Genomic DNA, 21,852 nt, shown 5'->3' with positions numbered 1-21,852 from the left:
CAATCTGTCCTCCAAACCTGGAGTCCATTTTCTCTCAACTCCTCCTTTCAGAATTCCTACCCCCTTTAAAGCTAAATTCAGATCTTTGTCAAGTCTTCTCTGACTAGCAATCAGTTGATGGACCCCCTGACCCTCAATCAGTTGCAGTTTCTTGGGGGGAATGCTATTTTGTAGCTTCATTCTACAAAATAAAGCTACGGTGCCTTGTACACAATATGATTGCTGAATAACATCCTAGCAATAGGACCTAGCACATAGTAGGTGCTTAATGAATATGATTAATAAATATTTATTGATTGATTTATTAAGTTGTATCAAGGACCTGGATTCCTGCCTCACCTCTGCCAACATGTAAACATACTATAGAGCAACTTATTTTATAGGCTTTGGTTTCCTCATCTCCAAAATAAATAGGATGTCTTGGATAATCTCTTAAATCAATTCCCTTTCAAGTCCAACATGTGGTAATTCTCTGTCTCTGGCCTCTCATTTGATATCTACTGTGCTGACTTCCTTTTTGAAGAGGAGTTAGAATTCATATAAATATGGATACAATTCCATACCAATGTAAAGAAGTGGTCAGTAGAAAAAAAGTTGCTTTTTTGGCTTTCTTTTTTAAAATGTTCACACCCTGGCCCATATATAGTATCAATGACTGGTTGACTTTGTTTCAATTCATTCTTTGTAGCAAATATCTTCATAAATTCCTGTCCATGTAAATTGTCCTAAAAAATGGAGTAGATTGTCATTGCAGAGAAAGAAAAGCTCAGCTGGAGTTGATCTTTTTCAAGTTCCCTTGCCCTACCCTGTCACAGAGCCACTGACCCTCAACTTCCCATTCGATAACATTTGGATTTTCTGAACAAAACCCACCTAAGATCAAAAATGACACAGCCAGGGGCAGCTGGGTGGCTCAGTGGATTGAGAGTCGGGCCTAGAGACAAGAAGTCCTAGGTTCAAATCTGACCTCAGACACTTCCTAGCTGTGTGACCTTGGGCACAAGTCCCTTAACCCCCATTGCCTAGCCTTTGCTGTTCTTCTGCCTTAGGGCCAATATACAGTATTGGTTCTAAGACAGAAGGTAAGGGTTTAAAAAAAAAGTGACACAGTCTATCAAACATGGCCCAAAATAGATCCCTGAACTTTACAGAAACTTTCACATATCGAGTTCTTTTTTTTCCTTTTTCCCACCCAGAGGCTGGGTATCAATTTTTTAAATCTTTATTTTTTGTTTTATTATGACTCATATTATTTTTATTTATTATACATACTATAATGTTATACATTAAAATCAAAATTTTAAATCTTTAATACTAAAATGAGAATGTGATTTCTATAAATGAAAATATTTTAACCCATTTTTATGTCAAACTGGAATGGAAGTTACAAGGAGTTCATAATTAAAGTATTTTATTTGTCTCAAGTACTCAACTGCTAGTATTTCACTGATGTTTGTAAAGGGTTGTAAATTGATAAAAATTGAACCATGTCAGACAAGACCTGTGGCTCAAAGTGGATAGGAAAGCCATGTGAGACCTTGTAGGGTCCTTATTTGGACTGAATTGCTGAATAGAAACCTAAAAGACTTCTGGGCTGGGGAGTTTTCCAACCTCCTCCCTATCCCTATTGATATGCACCATGGCAAATAGAGAGCCTGATGGAGGGATGAGAAAAGGACAGACCTAATGCAAATGAGCTTCAGATGTGATGAGTGGAAAGTTTGAAATCAAGGTGCTCTAGGAAAATAGGTATAAAACACAGAGGGAAACACAATCATATACTTTTAAAAATTCTTTGAATGTTTTGAGTCTTGAATTTATTCCTAACCATTTAAATCTATGTAATTGAAGTCCCAAGAATTCATTTTTTAAAAGATTAAATTTAAAACTCAGAGGCTAAGATGAGTTTGGGAGTACTGATTGCACCTGAAGGTCTGGTTTCTCATAAGGTGAATGGTTGATTGCTTAGAACTCATAGCATTTTTTGTCTCTGCTGCTCAACGTAGGCAATGAATCATGTGCCACCTTATGACATCCCTCTCACTGTTGTCTTTATTATTAACTCTTGTATTGTTTAACCTTGTACTTGAGGATTATTTGATGGAGAAGAGCTATTGAGATCTTACCCTAGCAGTTCTCTCTACACCTTTTTTAAATGACTACATGGCTCAGACCTCAATAACCCTGAGCCACTTAAATCATCTCAAGAATCAATCAATCAGTGGGGATAATAATAATAACAAGAATTATAATAATAGACTAGACCTCCAAGAAGCAGTATCAGTGAATGGAAGGCCAGTCACAAAATCAGGAAGACCAGAGCTCCCATCCCACCTCTGATGCTAGCTATGTGACTTTTGACAAGTCAGGTAAACCTTCAATACTATGGGAATCTCCATAAGTCTGTAATTTACAGATGAGTTGCTCATCTGCATTAATAGAATGACTTTTCACATCATAGATTCCTTGTACTTTTGAAATCACAAACCCAGACCAAAAATAATAATAAAGATTAATGTAGCACTTCATAAAGTCCTTCCTATATTAGCTATTGAGTCTCATAACCACCTTATAAGGTAGGTACATTGATATCATTACAATTATATTATAGATTGTAGGATCAGAGATTAGAGCTTTATTTTACAGAAAAAGAAATTGAGACTACTTTACCTGAACATGAAAATATATGATGGAGTAAGAATAATAGGAAATGTCTGGAAAGAGTTCAAATGACTCATTCCAAGGTCACAGAGTTTGGAAGTGATAAAGGTGGGATTTTAACAACCAGATCCTCCTTACTCCCAAGTCCAACACCTTCTCTACTATACTAGGAATGCCTAGATATTTGGAAGTTCTCATAGATCCAGGAGATACAATCAAAATTCTTCAGACCTATGAAGACATAACTGTAGTCTCAAATAATGTCTTCTTCCTTTAACCTCATCAAACTTACTGGTCTCTTCTCATGGCCTTCTCCACATGGATTTACTAGTGCATTCCCAATGAGATTGTAGGTTCCTTAAAGACAGGGACTTTATCTTGTACAGCTCGGAATATGAGTACTAGATGTGGAGTTAAGAAGACATGGATTCTTACTCCCATCTTCTTCACTAATAATCACTCGAGGAAGCATGTATCATCTCTGAGTCATAAGCTTCACATCCATAAAATGAGGATAATACCTTCAGCACCTACCTTATATGAATGTTAAGGAATTCAAATGTAACAAAGTCTGTGAAATGTTTTGCATATTTTAAAGAACTATATTAAATGTTAATTATTGTTATTTATGCAGAGTACGGTTGTTGAAAATACACAGGATCAAGAGTAGAGATTTGTGATCTAGTCCCAGTTCTGTAACTAACTATATGACCTAGAGAAAGTCACATCATCTCTATGGGCCATAGTTGCCTAATCTGAGAGAGATGATGGGAGTTAAGTAAAATGGGGAGAATAAATTTAAGTAGTAAACAATGTTGAGAGAATAAATAGTTGTTTGGGGACTTCAATTGGAATACACTCAAACGCGGTGATTTCCCCAGTTCATCAGCATCTTCAACTCTGTCCTCGACTTCTTTTCCCTATTTGACTATACACTCCCTATAGCTCTTGGGGCACTTAGGTAGTACAATGGATAAAATGCAGGTCATCATCCTGAGTTCAAATCTGACCTCAGACACTTCACTAGCCCTGTGACTCTGGGCAAATCATTTCACTCACATTTCAGTTTCCTCATATGTAAAATGAGCTGGAGGAGGAAATGGCAAACCACTCTAGTATCCTTGCCAAGAAAACTCCAAATGGTATTATGAAGATTTGGACATAACTGAAAACAACTAAATAACAACATAACTGTTGTTCTGAACCTTCTCTTCTCTCCTCAAGTCTACCGCCTTATCCCTCCCTATCTCTCTCAATGAATAATACTTTACTGAAAGATCATTACTGAGTGTGACTGTCCTGTCCTCCCCTATTACATATATCAAAAGCTTTAGCATTGAATACACATTCTGTCATCCTTTTCTCTGCTAGTTAATTTAAAAAAATGATCCTTCTATGTATGCTCTTAGCCTGGTGCTCTTCCCCCTTTGCCTCCAATAACTTATTCTTGCAAACATCTTGGTGATTTCAGTTTCTCCCTATAAATTAGCTCCTTTCCTGCTGCCCAAGAAAAAAATCTATGTCCCCTTCACCTAAAAATAAAACTAACAGACGAACTTGGAACTTCCATTACCCTTACAATTTCTTTAGGCTGTCATCCTATATCTTTCCTCTCTTTCACAGCCAGACACTTAAAAAGAGTCTACATTCCTTTCTTCTTGCTCCTTGTACCAACCAAGTATCTAACCATGACAATGGTCCAAGTTTGCCAATTATCTCTTTAATCATTACCTTCTGTCTTAGAATCTATATTACATATTGGCTCCAAGGCAGAAGAGCAATAAGACTAGACAATTGTGATTAAGTGACTTGTCCAGGGTCATGTAACTAGGAAGTGTCTGAAGTCAGTTTTGAATCCTGGACTTCTTGTCTCCAAGCCTGGTTCTCTATCCATTGAACCACCTAGCTATCCATTCAATGATCTCTTAAATTCTAAATTGCATGTCTTTTTCTCTGTAATATTTTACCTTCTTCTTCTGGATATTATCCTCTCTGTTTTGTTTTGTTTGTTTGTTTGTTTTTTGTCCTGACGCTGCTATCTTAGTTCTCTTCTAATTTGCCCACCTTTTCAGTTTTCTTTGTTGTGTTATCATCTATGTCTCATTTTTTTACTCCAAGGCTCTGTCCTGAGCCCTCTTATTTTCTTTCCCTATATCCTTATAGTGGATAGAGTGCTGGATCTTGTCAGGAAGACCTGAATTCAAATCTTGCCTCAGGCACTTACTAGCTATGTGACCTTGGGCAAATTATTCAACCTCTGATTTCCTTGGTTTCTCCATCTGTAAAATAAGTTTAAATAATATCAGCTTGTTGTAAAAATAACCATAGATATTTGTAAAGCACTTTGAAAACCTTAAAGCACTATATAAATGCTAGCAATTATTATTATTATTATCATTATTTATTATATCCTCTTGTGATCTCATCAGCTCCCATGGGGGCAATTATCATCTCCCTAGAGCTGAGCCTCAGGCTTATATATCTATTCCAACCCTTTCTTCTGAGCCTGAAGTCTTTCCTGACTTTCTCAGTTTAGTTGCATCCAAATTCTGAAATCATTTATTTGCACATACCCTACATTTACTTATCTGTGAACATTTTGTATTCCTCTAACAGAATGTAAAAATAGCTTTAAAAAAGAACTATTTGTATATATAGGTGTTTAATATATGCTTGATGGGTAACCCTCCCATCTTTTTCATTTTCCTGTACCTGCTCAAGGCACCAACATCTTTCAATTCACTCAGCTTCATAAACTTCAAGTAATTCTAGATTTCACTCTGCCTTGCCCATATATTCAAGTTGTCAAGCCTTATTGATTCTGCTTCCACAGTTTCTCTTACATTGCCATCCCTTCCAACTTATTCACTACTACTTCAATCTAGGCCTTCATCACCTCTGAACTAATGTAGGAGCCTCCATACTGTGGGGAAATTATTGCACAGAAAAGGTTTGGAATGTTAGAGTGAAGATTGATGGACAGAAAAGGCAGTTGGAGGGGAGGGGAGACGGAGAGTGACAGTTGCTCTTGAGTGTTGCTTTTTCCTGGATCTCGGACTGAAAGGAGCTCTCCCTGTCTTTGGATAGAACTACCCCTATTCCTGGATTTTTCCCAACTGTGTGCTCTACCTGGATTCCTGTGGATCGTGCCATCAAACAAAAGGATTTTAGGAGAGCAGTTTGAACTGTAAAGCCTGTCTTTAGGGGTATTAGCCCAAAGAGATAGGCCCAACCAGCTCTGAAGATCAGATTCTCTTTTCCCTCTTGCTGTCTACTGCTAAAGACTTTGAACTTAAGAAAGCTGGCATATATATATATATATATATAGAATAGATAGTAATAAAAGAAACCCTCCACAAGCCTATGAGGCCTGGACTCAGCTCAAAAGCTGAGAGAGACTCAAACCCAATCTGTGGCAAAGTATAAGGCAAATCCCTATTCCCTCTACTATGATACCTTCCCGATTTAAATTTGTAATTAAATTCATTTTTAGTTAAATAAATGCAGTCAGATAATCTTTATAAAGGTGAGAGGATTCTGATGAGAGTAAAGCTTTTAGGGGAGAAGGCTCTCTGTAACCTCAAATACCCTAACTCTTGAGGTACACTTCCATGCCTCTCTCCCCTTTCACCCTGGCTTATTATCTGTAAGAAGAGTATTTTCTTATATAACTAGGCTTCTTGCCCTAATTCTTTCCCTTCTCAAATCCATGATCCAGATAGCTCCCAAAATGATATTCTTAGACTCATAGGGAGTCATAGAAGGGTGAATAGATGAACAACTAAACAAGTAAGGAAGAGAAAAGGGAAGAATCCTTAGATGGGCAAGAGAGGAAAATAAAGATGGGACTGAAGAAGGGATGGGGATTAGGGAGGTAGTAGTTAGAGAAAAATTAGATTTTTGGGGAAGAATAAGATAAAAAGAGAGCTGAAGAAGAAAAACAATGAAGAAAAATAGAATGGGGGGAAATACACCACTAATAATTAACACATCGAATATAAATAGGATGAATTCACTCATAAAATAGAAATGACAGAATGGATTAAAAACCCAAACCCCAAAATACGTTGTTTACAAGAAACACATTAAAAATGAGAACCACACATAGAATAAAAATGGAGTCATTGAGCAGAATCTATTACAATGCAGCTGACAAAAAAAGCAGAGGTAACAATAATGATCTCAAACAAGGTTAAAGTGAAAGAGATCTGATTAAAAGAGAAAAACAGAGATAATGCATTATGTTAAAAGGCACTGTAAATAATGAAGGGTTATCAGTACTAAACATATATGCACAAAATATTATAGCAATCAGATTTTTAAAGGAAAAACTAAAGTATTTATAGGTAGAAAATTGATTACAAAATTTCAATATTTGGGTATTGGAATCTTCTCCTCTCAGAACTGGATAAAATTTGCCAAAAATAAAAATAAGAAATAAGTTAAGGGTATAAATAAAATTTTAGATAAACTAGATATGATATCTGGGAGAATTATATTGAGATAGAAAGGAGTATACCTTTTTCTCAGTGGCAAATGGTACTTTTACAAAACTGACATAGAACAAATATCTTATGAGTAAATTGGATTTAAACGAGGCAGAGGCAAGATAAGACATCACTTTGTGATGTCATTGATCCTCTTTGAAAATAAAGGATGAAAAACAGAAGCACTCTGATTATGTCACTCCTGTTCAAGAAGCTTTATTGGCTTCCTATTGTCTCTAAGATAAAACATGAAATCTTCTGTTTGTCACTTAGAGCCCTTCGTAGTCTGATTCTTGTGATTACAAAGATTACCCTTCATGATTTAAATCATACTATCACACTTCATAGATTTTCTCTCCCATATACCTATGGCCAATATTCCCTGAAATGGGCATTCCATTTTGTGTTTGCATGCTTTTAAATTGGTCAATCCCCTTGCATGCCTTCCTCAGTACTAACTCTTACAATCCTTAGTTTTCTTCTAGTTTGAGTTCAATGTCCTCCTATAGAAGACTTTTTCTGATTTCCAAAGTTGGTAGGGTCCATTATTATCCCCTCTACACACACACACACACACACACACACACACACACACACACACACACAACTTGATAATCTAATCAACAAGAATTTCTTAAATACCATGTGTCCAGCTTGTGCTGAACATGCAGAACAAAAAGATGAAAGTTAAATACTCCTAGACCTCATGGAGCTTAAATTCTAATGGTATTAACGTTGCATATATTTTATATTTACTTAGTTATATATTTGCTGTTTCTTGCCTCCACCCCCCAATAAAATGTAAACTTCTTGGGGACAGATATGGTTTCATTTTAGTCTATGTTTCTAGAATCTAGCATAGTACCTGTCACATAGTAAATATTTCGTGAATGCTGGTTGAATAAATAAATGAATTAATGGATTGAAAATAGCCCCCAAAGGGAAGCAACATTGTCTTCTATTTAAGCTTGACTTATGCTTTCTTGTTTTCCTAGGAAGCAAAGGAGAGGTGGGTCAGAAAGGAGACAAGGGTATGACAGGGCTTCAAGGAATACCTGGTCTTAACGGTATCGCTGGGGAACCAGGCCAACCTGGTAAGATGTCATATGATCAAATGTCCCCATTTTCCATTCAGGTGACCCTGAGGGAAATGTTGCCTGAGAAGCTTTTTTTTTTAATTTCAGGAAAGAATGGATCCCCTGGGACAAAAGGAGAGCCAGGTAAAATCTGGGAGAAAGAATATCTATATTAGCTTCATCCCTTCTATCATTGCTAACATCTAGTATTTATTAAGTCCTCAAAGCATCTTGATTACTAATCAGAACCCCACCTCAGGGTCAGCCTGAGAAACCCTCTCTAGTTCATCATTCCTATATGCATGTGTGTGTTTTTCCATGCACAATTAACCCAAAGATACTCTCTTCAGGAATCCGAGTTTCCAAAAAGGATAGGTCCCCTAGGGCAGTCAAGAAACATGCAAGGGACAGTACTGATTGATATTCTCCATTACACCTTTCCCTTTTGTCTTCTTTTGAAAAATAGTACTATCAAAATCCAAAGTATAGTCTCTAATAAGTCTCCCATAAGTACTACCAGCCTTTATTTGCTAATAGATTTTTTAAATGAATGAACAAGTCTCCATAATGGGAAAACAACTGTTACCCCTACTTTCCCAGCTCCCCTTTACTAGAGGGTTATTTGAGTCACAGTTGAGACTTCTTGAAGGGAAATGTTTTAAAGGGGTGTTCTGAGATGTTTACGGGAGGGGAGGGCAAATTCTTGACCTCTGAGGACAAGAGCCAAGAAGATATCTTAACGGTTTTTTTTTCCAACAACCTCACTAAAAGTACCACAAAATTAAAGGTTTTATTGAATTTTTCAGGTCAGCCTGGAGTTAATGGCATTCCCGGCATACCAGGTTTACCAGGAGCTTCTGGTGCGAAAGGAGAACCTGGCAAAAATGGCTCTGTTGGACTACCAGGTAATTCAATTCAATTCCATGAACATTTGGTGATGGCTTACATTGTGCCAAGCACTGTGCTTAGAATTAAGAACACAAAGACAAAAACCAGACCATCCCTATGTTCAACAAGCATACCTTCTACTGTTCCATCTCTTGGTTCTTATGGCGACTCCTGAAGGCTACCTTTACCCACTTCTAACCATTTCTATGTTTCATTTTTTCTTTAGGGCTTCCAGGATTGTCTGGTCAAATAGGAGCACCAGGTAAAAAAGGAGACAAAGGAGATGCAGGTAATATAGAATGAACAAGAACCCAGGAGGTCAGATCTTTGTGCAGAACATTCAGGATCTCAGGTCATTGCAACATCTCACAACTTGCCAAAGTCAAGGAAAGCTATTTTTATTTTAATCCCTTTCCTGTCTATCCCTTCTACTCCTCTCTCCACTGAGGGATATTCCCCATCTCCATGCTCCTATGGGCACAAGAAGCAAACTTTGATACTGGTAACTAATCTAACCACAATAGTTAGTAATTTGGCACTTTTATGAATGTAAAGCATTTGAATAGTCTTGATCTTTAGTTCTGCAATCAAAATTTATACCTGGGGAATTGAAGGAATAATGATTTGCCTTCCATACTTCCATTGCATCTGTGGCCAGGTACAATTAGGTACAGGAATAATTGACACCTATAATCTTTCATCATTGATAGCTGCCCACCAGCAGAAATGATTCCATTCAGGGCTTGGTGTCTACTGACCCTCAGTCTAAGTCCTTTGTGTCTAAGTCCTCCGCTATGAAATTTCAGAAACTCAGTCTGCTTGCAATAAGAGGAAAGGAGGAAGCATTGATTCAAGCCAATCAAACTTGGAGTGTCATAATTCTTTCAATTGACTAGCATACTCTGAAAACCATAACTGTCAGAGGCTAAAACCAGATAGAGCATTGGGCTCAGTCAGCTTGCCTATCTCAATAAGGAAAATGATTTAAGAAACCAGATATATTTTGGAAGGTGATTGGGTGGGTCCAGGAAAAGCAGAGAAGCAATGAATCTTTTTGGTTTTAAATATTTACAAAAATTAAATTTATCTTTTTTAATTAACTAACATCTTTTTTACTCCACTCCATCTCCTCAGTCGAAAAGAAAAAGAAAGTCTTTGTAAAAATTGCATGATCAAGCAAAACAAATTCCTATATTGACCATATCCAAAAAAATATATGTCTCATATACCCTGAGTCTATCTATCACCTCTCTTCCTGAAAATTTTTCCCAACCAAAGGGGTAAGGTTTGTGAATAAGCATTCATATAGTGACTATCATGTGCCAAGTACTGTGCTAAGCACTTTAAAAATATTTTCTTATTTGATCCTCACTATAACCCTTTAAGGTAGGTGCTGTTATTATTCCCATTTACACTTGAGAAAAACAGAGGTTAAGTGACTTGCTCAAAGTTATACAGCTAGGATGTGTCTAAGGCTGGATTTGAACTTGGGTCTTGTAGACTCTAGGCTCAACACTGTATCTAGCCTTTGCCACGCTGGCTCTGAGTAGAAGCATTGAGTCTTTAAAGGGGAGAGTAGCATGGTGAATCCCTACTGTCTAGCATCAAGGGTTTACCAAGTGCATGGGAATGTCCAGAACTTTCTTCCTCTATAAATTTGAATACATCCCATAGTCCTTCTTTATAAATTCCCAGCTGCCTCATCTGTTTTCACATCCTCCTTCTCTGATTTTTATTACATCAGTTTCCAAATCCACTGCACTTTTCTGTGAGTGTTTTATACTGCTTTCTGAACTCACCTAGGAAGGCACCTTGATAATACTGGCAGACTGACTGTTGGATGGATCCCTCCTTAGGAGGTGGAGTATGATGGGGAGTATAGCTCTCAAAGTCAAGTAATACTATCTTTATATGGAAGTGCTCTTTAGCCTCAGGACTATATGACCCATTATGGACAAGCTGCATCCAATTCTTTTTCCTTAGGGAAAGGTTGGGGGATAGATAATTGGATTCATTTTAGACATATTGGATTTAAGGAGAACCAGTCTGAAATATCCAAAAGGCAATTGCTGATATAGGAGTGAAGCTGTTGAGAGAGATGGGGGCTTGATATTTAGATCTAGGAGTCATCTGCATATAAATGAGAGTTAAATCCATGGGACCACTGAGGTTATTAAAAGTATAGGGAGAGAGGTGACACAAAAACTGAGAAAGGAAAAGTATTGAGGGGGAGAGGGGGATCAAAAACTACAATAGACTCCTACTCTTAAGGAATTTACATTCTAATAGGAAGACATAATATATACTCAATCCTCAAGATTCACACATCTAATTTAACTTTTCTGACTTTAAACATTATTGTGATTTTATTAGTAACCTACTTTTCATTTTTCTGTTAGCAACTATGTACTTTTGCAGCTATTCATGGCAGATGATAAAAAAGGAGAGACATGATATGTGCAAGTTTGTAGAGCATCTGGTATCCTACTTGTATTTACTTCACTAGTCTTGTTCATCCTATAATTGTAAAAAAAACTCCCTATACATTTGAAGTGTTGGAAATGATGTGGAGACATCATCAATCTCTGTGTTTTCTGACAACAGTTAATAAAGCCCCAGCATCCTCTCCCTTGGTTTTCAGAGGGTAGCCAAGGTAGAGGTTTACAATACTATAGTATCATCTAAAATCCCTGAGTTTTTAAAGTTTGTTATTATTATTATTGACATGTTAGAACAACAGGTCATATAATTCCAAGGAATTATTGGTGAAGAAAACAGTTTTGCATGTTACCAATTTTATTTTGTGTGCTATATTTTATGAGTTATTTTATAATTACTATGTTAGGAAAAGTGCTTAATATCAGAATTAATGTTTTGTTATAAAGAATTGCATGCAAAAAAGTGTATTTTCAGTAATCTCTTGCAAAAGATTATAGTTTTTGGTGGTCCCAAGAACCCAACCCTTTATTTCCCAGAGATTCAATGTATCAACATTCATGTTTTTGACTGTTGCATCTTTTTCTGCAAACATAAATCATGCAAATGTTAAGAGTTGACTGCATAATGTAATAAGGAGATTTTAGGAGAGAAAGGGAAAGGGAAAGTTAACAGATGTATCATTCTAATAAAATATATAAAAAGGGTTTTTATTAAACCAGACAGGGATAAGGGGTACCAGGGAATGACTTATCTCTAACCACACAGAGTTTAACACACTATGGTTTCTAATCCAAGCTCAATCTAACTAACAAAAAGTTAAATAAAAGATAAAGTCCAAAAGGGGCCCAGATTCTCACAAACTCCAGAGTCCTTGGTAGGGTCAGACTGAAGAATCTAGTTGTAGGGTTCTTACAAGATCCAGGAAGGGAGGAAGTTCGCACCCTACTCACATTTGTCTACCAGTGTGAAATGGGAACATACTCAACCTTTTCTTGAGGACAATCCAAGTCAGGCAGCTTCAAAGATGATTTCTTCAGGGAGATTCTTTGACACACAGTCTCTCTGTCTGAATCCTAGCTTGAGAGAGACTCCCAACTGTCTTAGAATGCTGACCCAGCGAGCTCTGGGGAATCCTGGTTTTGCAACATCCCAGTCTGTCAGCCTGCTTTGCTATGCCCTGCTAGAAATCTCTTTCTACAATATATGAGAGTGATGGCCAAGGAGAGGTATTTTGGTTCTGAAAGTTACCTACTTAGTGAGTGGGTCCATAGCTTCCCTTGAGGCGATGTGATCTTGGTTCCAGAACAAAAAAGTGAGTATGAGTTCAAAAGGGATCTTAGGTAACTACAAGTTAATAATGGTAACTAGAATAGAGAGAGTAGAGGATGAAGTGAGGTATAATTACTGCCTTTCTGAAGGAGTTTACCAGGAGAGGAAGCCACCAAAGGAAAGAGGGACTTTAAGGCAGAGGTTAAAGTAGTAAAGATTTTAGGGCATGGTCTGTGGTATGGGCTAAGAATCCATTGGCAACTCATAAGAAATTAACTACGGGTTAGTTAGGGAAAGGAGCTGAATCACCTTTGGGAAGCAATTCCTTTCTTCCTTGACTTCATTTCTTGGCTTTCTTTTAATATCCCCTTTACACCTTGATTCCTATTTCCTCTTTCATGAGACCCATCCTTCTCCTCAGACAGCAATCCCTAAGACTTGACTTGCTGGGGCCTCTTTTTAGTTTCTCATTTCTAATGCCTCCCCAACTGAGATTCCTGTTCCCAGAGCTTTTCCATCAAAAAAAGACACAAGATTGCTGTCCCTTTTCTCTTGCCCTGCTTCCTGTTAAGAATGCAAGATTCTTAAGTTGTTTTCATGTAGAAGCAATTTCTACAGTTTCTTGTACCTATAGAATTTGACGTAGCTTTTTCTTTCCTAGTTGTCAATGTATAATATTCAATGTGCTTTTTCTACAAGCTTATCCATGCCTATTTTTTTTCATATTTTAAATGCATACTCCAAAAAAGGAAACTTAGATTATACTTTACCCTTGCTAAAGATATTACCCAAAAAGATGGGTTTTCAGGAATTTTGAAAATATTGGTAATGTTATATGCTTGGCTATCATATTGATGGGTTTATTTATACAAGCAGAAATTTAAATAAGGACGATATAGGAAATATGCAGTCAGAACTTGAAATGTCACCTAATTATCATCATCCTGGTTATTTAAACTACAAATCAGAATGTAATGTATATGGGAATATTGATATTTGTTAAAAATTTCACAATAATTGTTGTATTAATGTTTTTGCAAGGCCTTTAATGGTGCAAAATTATGTTCATGTACAAGGCAAATTTTGGTCAATTTAGATTAGGAATTAGAAACCATTTGGAATGTAAATTCTGATATTACATATTGGCTCAGCTTTAACCATGCCACATAAACAGTGACCCAAGAGCCTAAATTTTTGTATTAATTTTGGGGATCATGTTCCCAGTATCATTTTCTCAAATTATTTGGTATGTTATATATACGATCCTCCGAGATTGCTCAGTGAGGATGGTTTTTCTTTAAAGGGATCTCTCCCAACCAAAAAAAAAAAAGGGAGAAGAATCTTAAAGATGTAAGTATTTTCATTTTATAGAACACTTTTAATTCACTTTCAAGTATTCAACTTTGATTTTTCTTTTGCACAACTGTTGCCAAAATTTTTTTAGTACATGGAAAGTACAGTTAACACTCTGATACGGGGCTATGAAGGTGCAAGAACTTTACTATTTCAGACACCCAAAAGTCTGAGACTACAAGAACATAACAGCATTTGTTAAATTTCAGATGACTATTCTGGAAGGTGATGTCTGATTGCATGTAAAGGGAATCATAATGAATGTCTCTTCGGGTACCAGACAGCCATAGCCACACACCGATGCATATTCCATATGAAATGGATGTTTAAGGTTGGGGATGCAGAGACATGGTGCTCTGACGCTCTCATTCACTGGTTGTCCTGGCATTAAACTTCCAACCATTTTTCTATGTGGCAGGCATCTGGAAGTGCACACACAGATTCCTAAGATGCAGAATCAGTACGAGAGGAGGGAAGGATTCATCCTTCATCTCCAGAGATAGTCTTTTTGTTAACTGTTGTAAGATCTGACAACTTCTTGTAGTCATGACTTGTGAGGGTGGCATATTTGATTATTGCACCTGTCCTGTGAGTCATAGAACTTCTACCTCATCGAACCAGGATCGTTAGAGTGGAAAATATTTTCTTAATATTTTTATCATTGCTAAGACTGTTACATTTATTTTTTATAAGTAGATAGGAAGATCAGTTTTGTTTTTTAGATTTATCACTAAATCAGGTTTTGCTGAGGATCACACTTGATTTTTATATCTAAGTTTTACAATCTGATCTGGTTATCACTTTTGAATCAGGATATGATTATGCACCAATGTGTTTGTATTTGTTAAAGGTATAATCTTGTCATTGCACAGCTTTGTTTTTATGTTAAACAAAAAGGGGGAGATGTAGCAGTTACATAGGGAAATAGTTAAAATGTAAAGATTGTCTTAGGAGAGAACATGCTCAGTCTTGCGCATGGCAAGTGAAGCCTTTGACCCTTGATCCCAGAGTCCACCAGGTTTAGGTGCGAAATCAGGTTTCTTTGTGCTCACCTGGCTGAGACAAACCACACCTATACCTTGTCGTAATTTACAATTAACCAATGGCAATCCACTATGTATTCATCCATATGTATTGTGTACATTTGCATCTCAATTATAATAAATAGGAGCATCCACAGAAAGCCAGCTCTCTCTTTACCTTATCACCCCTCACCTGTCTCTGTCTTTCCTGGAGCTCGGCCTCTGGCCAAGCTCAACTTTAACTTCCTCCCTCTCTATCTCTCTCTCTCTCTCTCTTCCTGAAAGACCTTTCCTCCTCAATCTCTTATCCTCAAGTGGTTTGTGCTTAGAGTACCAGCTCTGAGGAACCAGTGATTGCTTTCTTAATCTCCTCTCCTCAGGTGGACTGATCCGTACTTGCAGCCCAGGCTGTAAGGGATCCTGGATTTTCTTTCAGCTAATCTCCATGTTCATTGCTTACTCCCCTATGTTAGTTTATAGTTACTTAACTGGTTCATGTCCTAGTGAAAGCTAAGTAGCTGAGCTTATTCTGTGGAGCTCAATTATTATTAAAAAAAAAAAGAATGCAAGATTCTCCTTTTGGGGTGGGAGGGGATATTTATTTGTATCATTACACAAAGGGGGAAGTTGATAAGTTTACAGAGAACTTCTTTCATCTGGGACTAATCCCATAACCAAATGCAGTAGGAACAAAATCTCCATCTTCCACATTTCCTTGTTGCTCATTTGCCTGACCCAGTTTCTTCCTTTTTTCAGCTCTTGTCCTTAGTTGTCTGGTCTAATCCTATCTCATCCACATGCTAGATCAAACTTGGATTTCAAGCTGGCCACAAAAATTCAAATTTACAAAAGGAAAATGTGTGTGTGTGTGTGTGTGTGTGTGTGTGTGTGTGTGTGTGTGTGTATGTCCCTTTCTTATCTACCTCTACTCCATGCTTTGAATAGGTTTTTCTCCTGGGCTTCAAGACTGTCTAGTAGTTCCTCATCTCAGGTCTAAGAGGCCCAGTGTGAACCAATCTGGAATCAGGGAGTCTGGGTGCAAATCCCAGCTCTGTTGCTTACTATCTGGGGAAGTTTAACTTCTCTGGGGCTCTGTTCCCTCATTTGTAAAATGTGGGGTTTGGCCTAAGATCTCCTCTGTGATATAAATCTATCATCCTATGACAAGTAGTCTTCTTATTCCTTTGAAAGAAAGAGCTTTCCCTATTAAAGATTTCTCCCTTGCCTTTTTTTTCAAGTTATTTTTTTTTAATTTGGTCAATTTTGAACATTATTCCCTGGTTTCAAAAATCATTTCCTATTCCTCCCTCCCCTCCCATAGCCAACACACAACACCACTGGGTATTACATGTGTCTTTGATCAGAATCCATTTCCATATTGTTGGTATTTGCACTAGGATGTTCATTCAGAGTCTACATCCCCAACCATATCCCTTCGACCCATGTAACCAAGCAGTTGTTTTTTCTTTGGTGTTTTTGCTCCCAGAGTTTTTCCTCTGAATGTGGATAGTGTTCTTTCTCATACAACCCTCCAGGTTGTTCAGGATCACTGCATGGCCACTAATGGAGGAGTCCCTTACATTCGATTGTACCACAGTGTATCAGTCTCTGTATACAATGTTCTCCTGGTTCTGCTTCTTTCACTCTGTATCACTTCCTGGAGGTTGTTCCAGTCCCCATGGATTCCTCCACTTTATTATTCCTTTTAGCACAATAGTATTCCATCACCAACAGATACCACAATTTGTTCAGCCATTCCCCAATTGAAGGGCAGCCCCTCATTTTCCAATTTTTGGTTACCACAAAGAGCGCAGCTATGAATATTCTTGTACACATATTTTTCCTTATTATCTCTTTGGGGTACAAACCCAGCAATGCTATGTCTCGATCAAAGCACAGAAAGTCTTTTAGCGCCCTTTGGGCATAGTTGCAAATTGCCTTCCAGAATGGTTGGATCAATTCACAACTCCACCAGCAATGAATTAATGTCCTGACTTTGCCACATCCCCTCCAGCACTCATTACTTTCCATAGCTGTCATGTTGGCCAATCTGCTAGGTGGGAGGTGAGACCTCAGAGTTGTTTTGATTTGCATTTCTCTGATTATTAGAGATTTAGAGCACTTTTTCATGTGCTTATTAATAGTTTTGATTTCTTTGACTGAACATTGCCCATTTATGTCCCTTGCCCATTTATCAATTGGAGAGTGGCTTGATTTTTTTGTACAATTGATTTAGCTCTTTGTAAATTTGAGTGGATTAGACCTTTGTCAGAGGTTTTTGTTATGAAGATTGTTTCCCTTTTTGTTATTTCCCTTCTAATTTGGGGGTTTTTTTGTACAAAAATTTTTTAATTTTATGTAGTCAAAATTATTTATTTTACATTTTGTGACTTTTTCTAGTCTTACTTGGTTTTTAAAATTTTCCCTTCCCAAAGGCCTGACATGTATACTATTCTGTGTTCACCTAATTTACTTATAGTTTCCTTCTTTATGTTCAAGTCATTCACCCATTCTGAGTTTATCTTGGTGTAGGGTGTAAGGTGTTAATCCAAACCTAATCTCTCCCATACCGTCCGTCTTCCAATTTTCTCAGCAGTTTTTATCAAATAGTGAATTTTTGTCCCCAAAGCTGGGATCTTTGGGCTTGCCATAGACTGTCTTGCTAAGGTCACTTACCCCAAGTCTATTCCACTGATATTCCTTTCTGTCTCTTAGCCAGTACCAAACTGTTTTGATGACCATTGCTTTATAGTATAGTTTGAGATCTGGGACTGAAAGGCCACCTTCCTTTGTATTTTTTTTTCATTATTTCCCTGGATATCCTTGATCTTTTGTCCTTCCAAATGAACTTTGTTATGTTTTTTTTTCTAATTCAGTAAAGAAGTTTTTTGGAAGTTTGATGGGTATGGCACTAAATAAATAGATAAGTGTGGGTAGGATGGTCATTTTTATTATGTTAGCTCATCGTACCCATGAGCAATTAATGTTTTTTCAATTGTTCAGATCTAGTTTTAGTTGTGTGGAAAGTGTTTTGTAGTTGTGTTCATGTAGTTCTTGTGTTTGTCTTGTCAAATAGATTCCTAAGTATTTTATATTGTCTAGGGTGATTTTGAATGGAATTTCTCTTTCTAATTCCTGCTGCTAAGATATGTTGGAGATAAACTTAGGTGAGTTTATTTTGTATCCTGCAACTTTGCTAAATCTGCTGATTATTTCCACTAGATTTTTAGTTGATTCTCTAGGATTCTTTAAGTAGACCATCATATCATTCACAAAGAGTGATAGCTTGGTCTCTTCATTGCCAATTTTAATATCTTCAATTTCTTTTTCTTCTCTAATTGCTATTGTTAGTGTTTCTAGTACAATGTTAAATAATAAAGGTGATAATGGGCATCCTTGTTTCACTCCTAATCTTATTAGGAATGCATCTAGTTTATCCCCATTGCAGATGATGTTTGCTGATGGTTTTAGATATATACTGTTTATTATTTTTAGGAAACACCCTTCTATTCCTATACTTTCTAGTATTTTTAATAGGAATGAGTGTTGTATTTTGTCAAAGGCTTTTTCTGTGTCTATTGAAATAATCATGTGATTTTTGTTGGTTTGCTTGTTGATATGGTCAATTATGTGGATGGTTTTCCTGATATTGAACCATCCTTGCATTCCTGGTAAAATCCACATGATCATAGTGAATAACCCTCTTGATCATTTGCTGGAGTCTTTTTCCTAGTATCTTATTTAAGATTTTTGCATCTATGTTCATTAAGGAGATTGGTCTGTAGTTTTCTTTCTCCATTTTTGACCTGCCTGGCTTTGGAATCAGTACCATATTTGTGTTATAAAAGGAATTTGTTAAAACTCCCTCTTTGCTTCTTATGTCACAAAGTTTATATAGTATTGAGATTAGCTGTTCTTTGAATGTTTGATAGAATTTACTTGTGAATCCATCAGGCCCTGGGGATTTTTTCTTAAGCAATTATTTGGTGCCTGTTCAATTTCTTTTTCTGATATGGGATTATTTAAGAATTCTATTTCTTCTTCTGTTCATCTAGGCAATTTATATTTTTGTAAATATGCATCCATATCACCTAGACTGGCATGTTTATTTTCACGTAATTGGGCAAAATAGTTTTGAATGATTGCCTTAATTTCCTCTTCATTGGAGGTGAGGTCTCCTTTAGCTTCTAGTCTTATTTATTAGTTCTATATTTCTATCACTTTTGATTTTATTAATTTCTCCCTTAATTTTTAGGATCTCTAATTTGGTTTTCTTCTGGGGATTTTTAATTTGTTCGCTTTCAAGGTTTTGATTTGCATGTCCAAATCATTGACCTCTGCCCTCCCTAATTTATTGATATATGAACGATCCCATAGATTTTGAAAGGATGTCTCATCATTGTCATTTTCTTCAATTAAAGTATTAATTGTTTCTATGATTTGTTCTCTGACCGATTTTGGAGGATCATATTGTTTAATTTCCAATTAATTTTTAATTTGGCTCTCCATGTACCCTTACTGATCATTATTTTTATTGCCATATAATCTGAAAAGGTTGCATTTATTATTTTTGCTTTTATGCATTTGTATGCCATGTTTTTATGACCTAGTATATGGTTAATCTTTGTGCATGTACCATGTGCTGCTGAAAAGAAGGTGTATTCCTTTTTGTCCCTATTTATTTTTCTCTATATATCTATTAGCTCTCATTTTCCCAAGATTTCATTCACCTCTTTTACCTCTTTCTTATTTATATTTTTATTTGATTTATCTAAATTTGCTAGTGGTAGGTTCAGGTATCCCACTAGTATAGTTTTACTATCTTTATCCTCCTTCAATTCTACTAGTTTTTCCATTAGAAATTTGCATGCTATGCCATTTGGTGCATACATGTTGATTACTGATATTTCCTCATTGTCTATACACCCTTTTTTCAGGATGTATTTACCTTCCCAATCCCTTTTAATCAGGCCTATTTTTATTTTGGCTTTGTCAGATATCATGATTGTAACTCCTGCCTTCTTTCTGTCAGTTGAGGCCCAATAGATCTTGCTCCAACCTTTAATTCTGACCTTGTGAGTATCTACTCACCCCATGTGTGTTTCTTGTAGACAGCATATGGTAGGGTTTTGGATTCTAATCCACTCTTCTATTGGTCTATGTTTTATGAGTTCATCCCATTCACATTCAAAGTTATGGCTGTCACTTGTGAATTCCCTAGAATTTTGATATCCTCTCCTAGTTCTGTCCTTTCTTCTTTTGCTATATCCTTTTAAACCAGTGGTTTACTTTTAATCATTCCCTCTAATCCCTTCCCTTGATATGCTTCCCTTTCTGGTCCCTCCCTTTTTGTTCCCTTCTTGTTTTTTTTAGAGTCTGTTAAGTTCCCTCCCCCCCTCTACTTCCCTCCCTTTTTGTACTCCCTCCCCCCCAACCCCCTAAGTTTTACCTTCTCCCTTACCCTGTATGATAAAATAGAATTCAGGATCCCAATGGATCTAGATGCTCTTCCCTCTCAGAGTTGATTTCACTGAGAGAAAGGTTTAAGTATTATCTATTAGCACTCTCGTCCTCTTCTTATAAGAGTATTCTTCCCCTCCCCTTCCCATGTATATCTTTGTATGAAAAAATATTATTCTGAGTGCCAAGGTCTGTGCTCCCCTGCCCACCCACCAGGGTTTTGGGTGTAACTGCTCTCAGGGGTAGGTCCTTGGTGGTCTTCGTCAGCTCCCAAGACCTAGAGCTGCCCCTTGCTCGCTCCAGAGGTGCCCCTCGCTCACTCGCTGATTCTGATGGATGCTGCCTCTGACTCTGACTCCGTAGGTGGGGTGGGGGAGGGTAGATCAGCTCACATTTCGGTGGGTGCTATTTCACCCCCCTTATAGTGTGGAAATACCCAAATCCCACATACCTTCAATGCTGCATCCTACTGTAGAGTCCCTTCGTTCTTATGAAAATGGTTTTTTGGGTCTTTTGAGGTAATCTATATTGGCGGATCTGAGGAGAGGAAGCGTCCCTTGTCTAGACTGCTGCCATGCTTACCCAGAAGTCCTCTCCTTTGCCTTTAGGACTTGATTCCTAACATCTTATCCTCTCCTAAAGCTAGCCATCCTCCAAGCAATTTCTCTCCCTTCCTCCCTTCATCTTTCCCTCCTTCTTTCTCTCCTTTCCCTCCTCTTCCTCTCCTCTCTCTTTCTCAATTTCTCTGTCTTTCTCTGTCTGTCTCTCTCTGCATCTCTGTGTGTCTGTCTGTCTCCTTACCTGTATAACAGGATGTTTAGACTGGAAGACTGCTAAACTTCCTTCCAGCTCTAAATCTAAAACTGCATTATCCTTGTCTGAACCAGACAGGCATCCGGCTCAGGGTCTCCTAAATTGAACTTTTGTTCTTGCTCTTTCCTCATCTTCTTTGATGGACTTCCCTTTGATCCCTCATCATTGGAAGACTTGGAGTGAAAGCCTCACCCTATAGCCAGTAAACACTGGATTCCGATCTAATTTCTAATAATACCTATCTCTATACTCCCTAATTACTAAATCGTAGCTTGAGATCTGCTGCCTCAAGGGATTGCTTAACAAGTAACCAGGTTCATAATCAGAAATTTTTCTCAAATGTTCAGCAAATATGAATAGATTATTTTCTGCCTTTTATTCTAC

The 21,852-nt window shown here is 37.2% G+C and overlaps 1 protein-coding gene across 1 annotated transcript in view; it reads left to right on the top strand.

Annotated features, from left to right (window-relative positions):
* MARCO (macrophage receptor with collagenous structure) overlaps window positions 1-21,852 on the top strand; it is a 66,127-nt gene that overhangs the window by 30,056 nt on the left and 14,219 nt on the right. Inside the window, exons 9-12 of the mRNA XM_007494065.3 lie at window positions 8,144-8,242; window positions 8,333-8,368; window positions 9,031-9,129; window positions 9,339-9,401. Coding sequence (XP_007494127.2) covers window positions 8,144-8,242; window positions 8,333-8,368; window positions 9,031-9,129; window positions 9,339-9,401 — 297 coding nt within the window. The remainder of the gene's footprint in view (window positions 1-8,143; window positions 8,243-8,332; window positions 8,369-9,030; window positions 9,130-9,338; window positions 9,402-21,852) is intronic.

Source organism: Monodelphis domestica, chromosome 4 (assembly GCF_027887165.1).
Source record: "Monodelphis domestica isolate mMonDom1 chromosome 4, mMonDom1.pri, whole genome shotgun sequence".
Classification (NCBI taxonomy): domain Eukaryota; kingdom Metazoa; phylum Chordata; class Mammalia; order Didelphimorphia; family Didelphidae; genus Monodelphis; species Monodelphis domestica.
The sequence above is the reverse complement of the archived record's forward strand: the minus strand, read 5'-3'. Positions and strand labels throughout refer to the sequence as shown.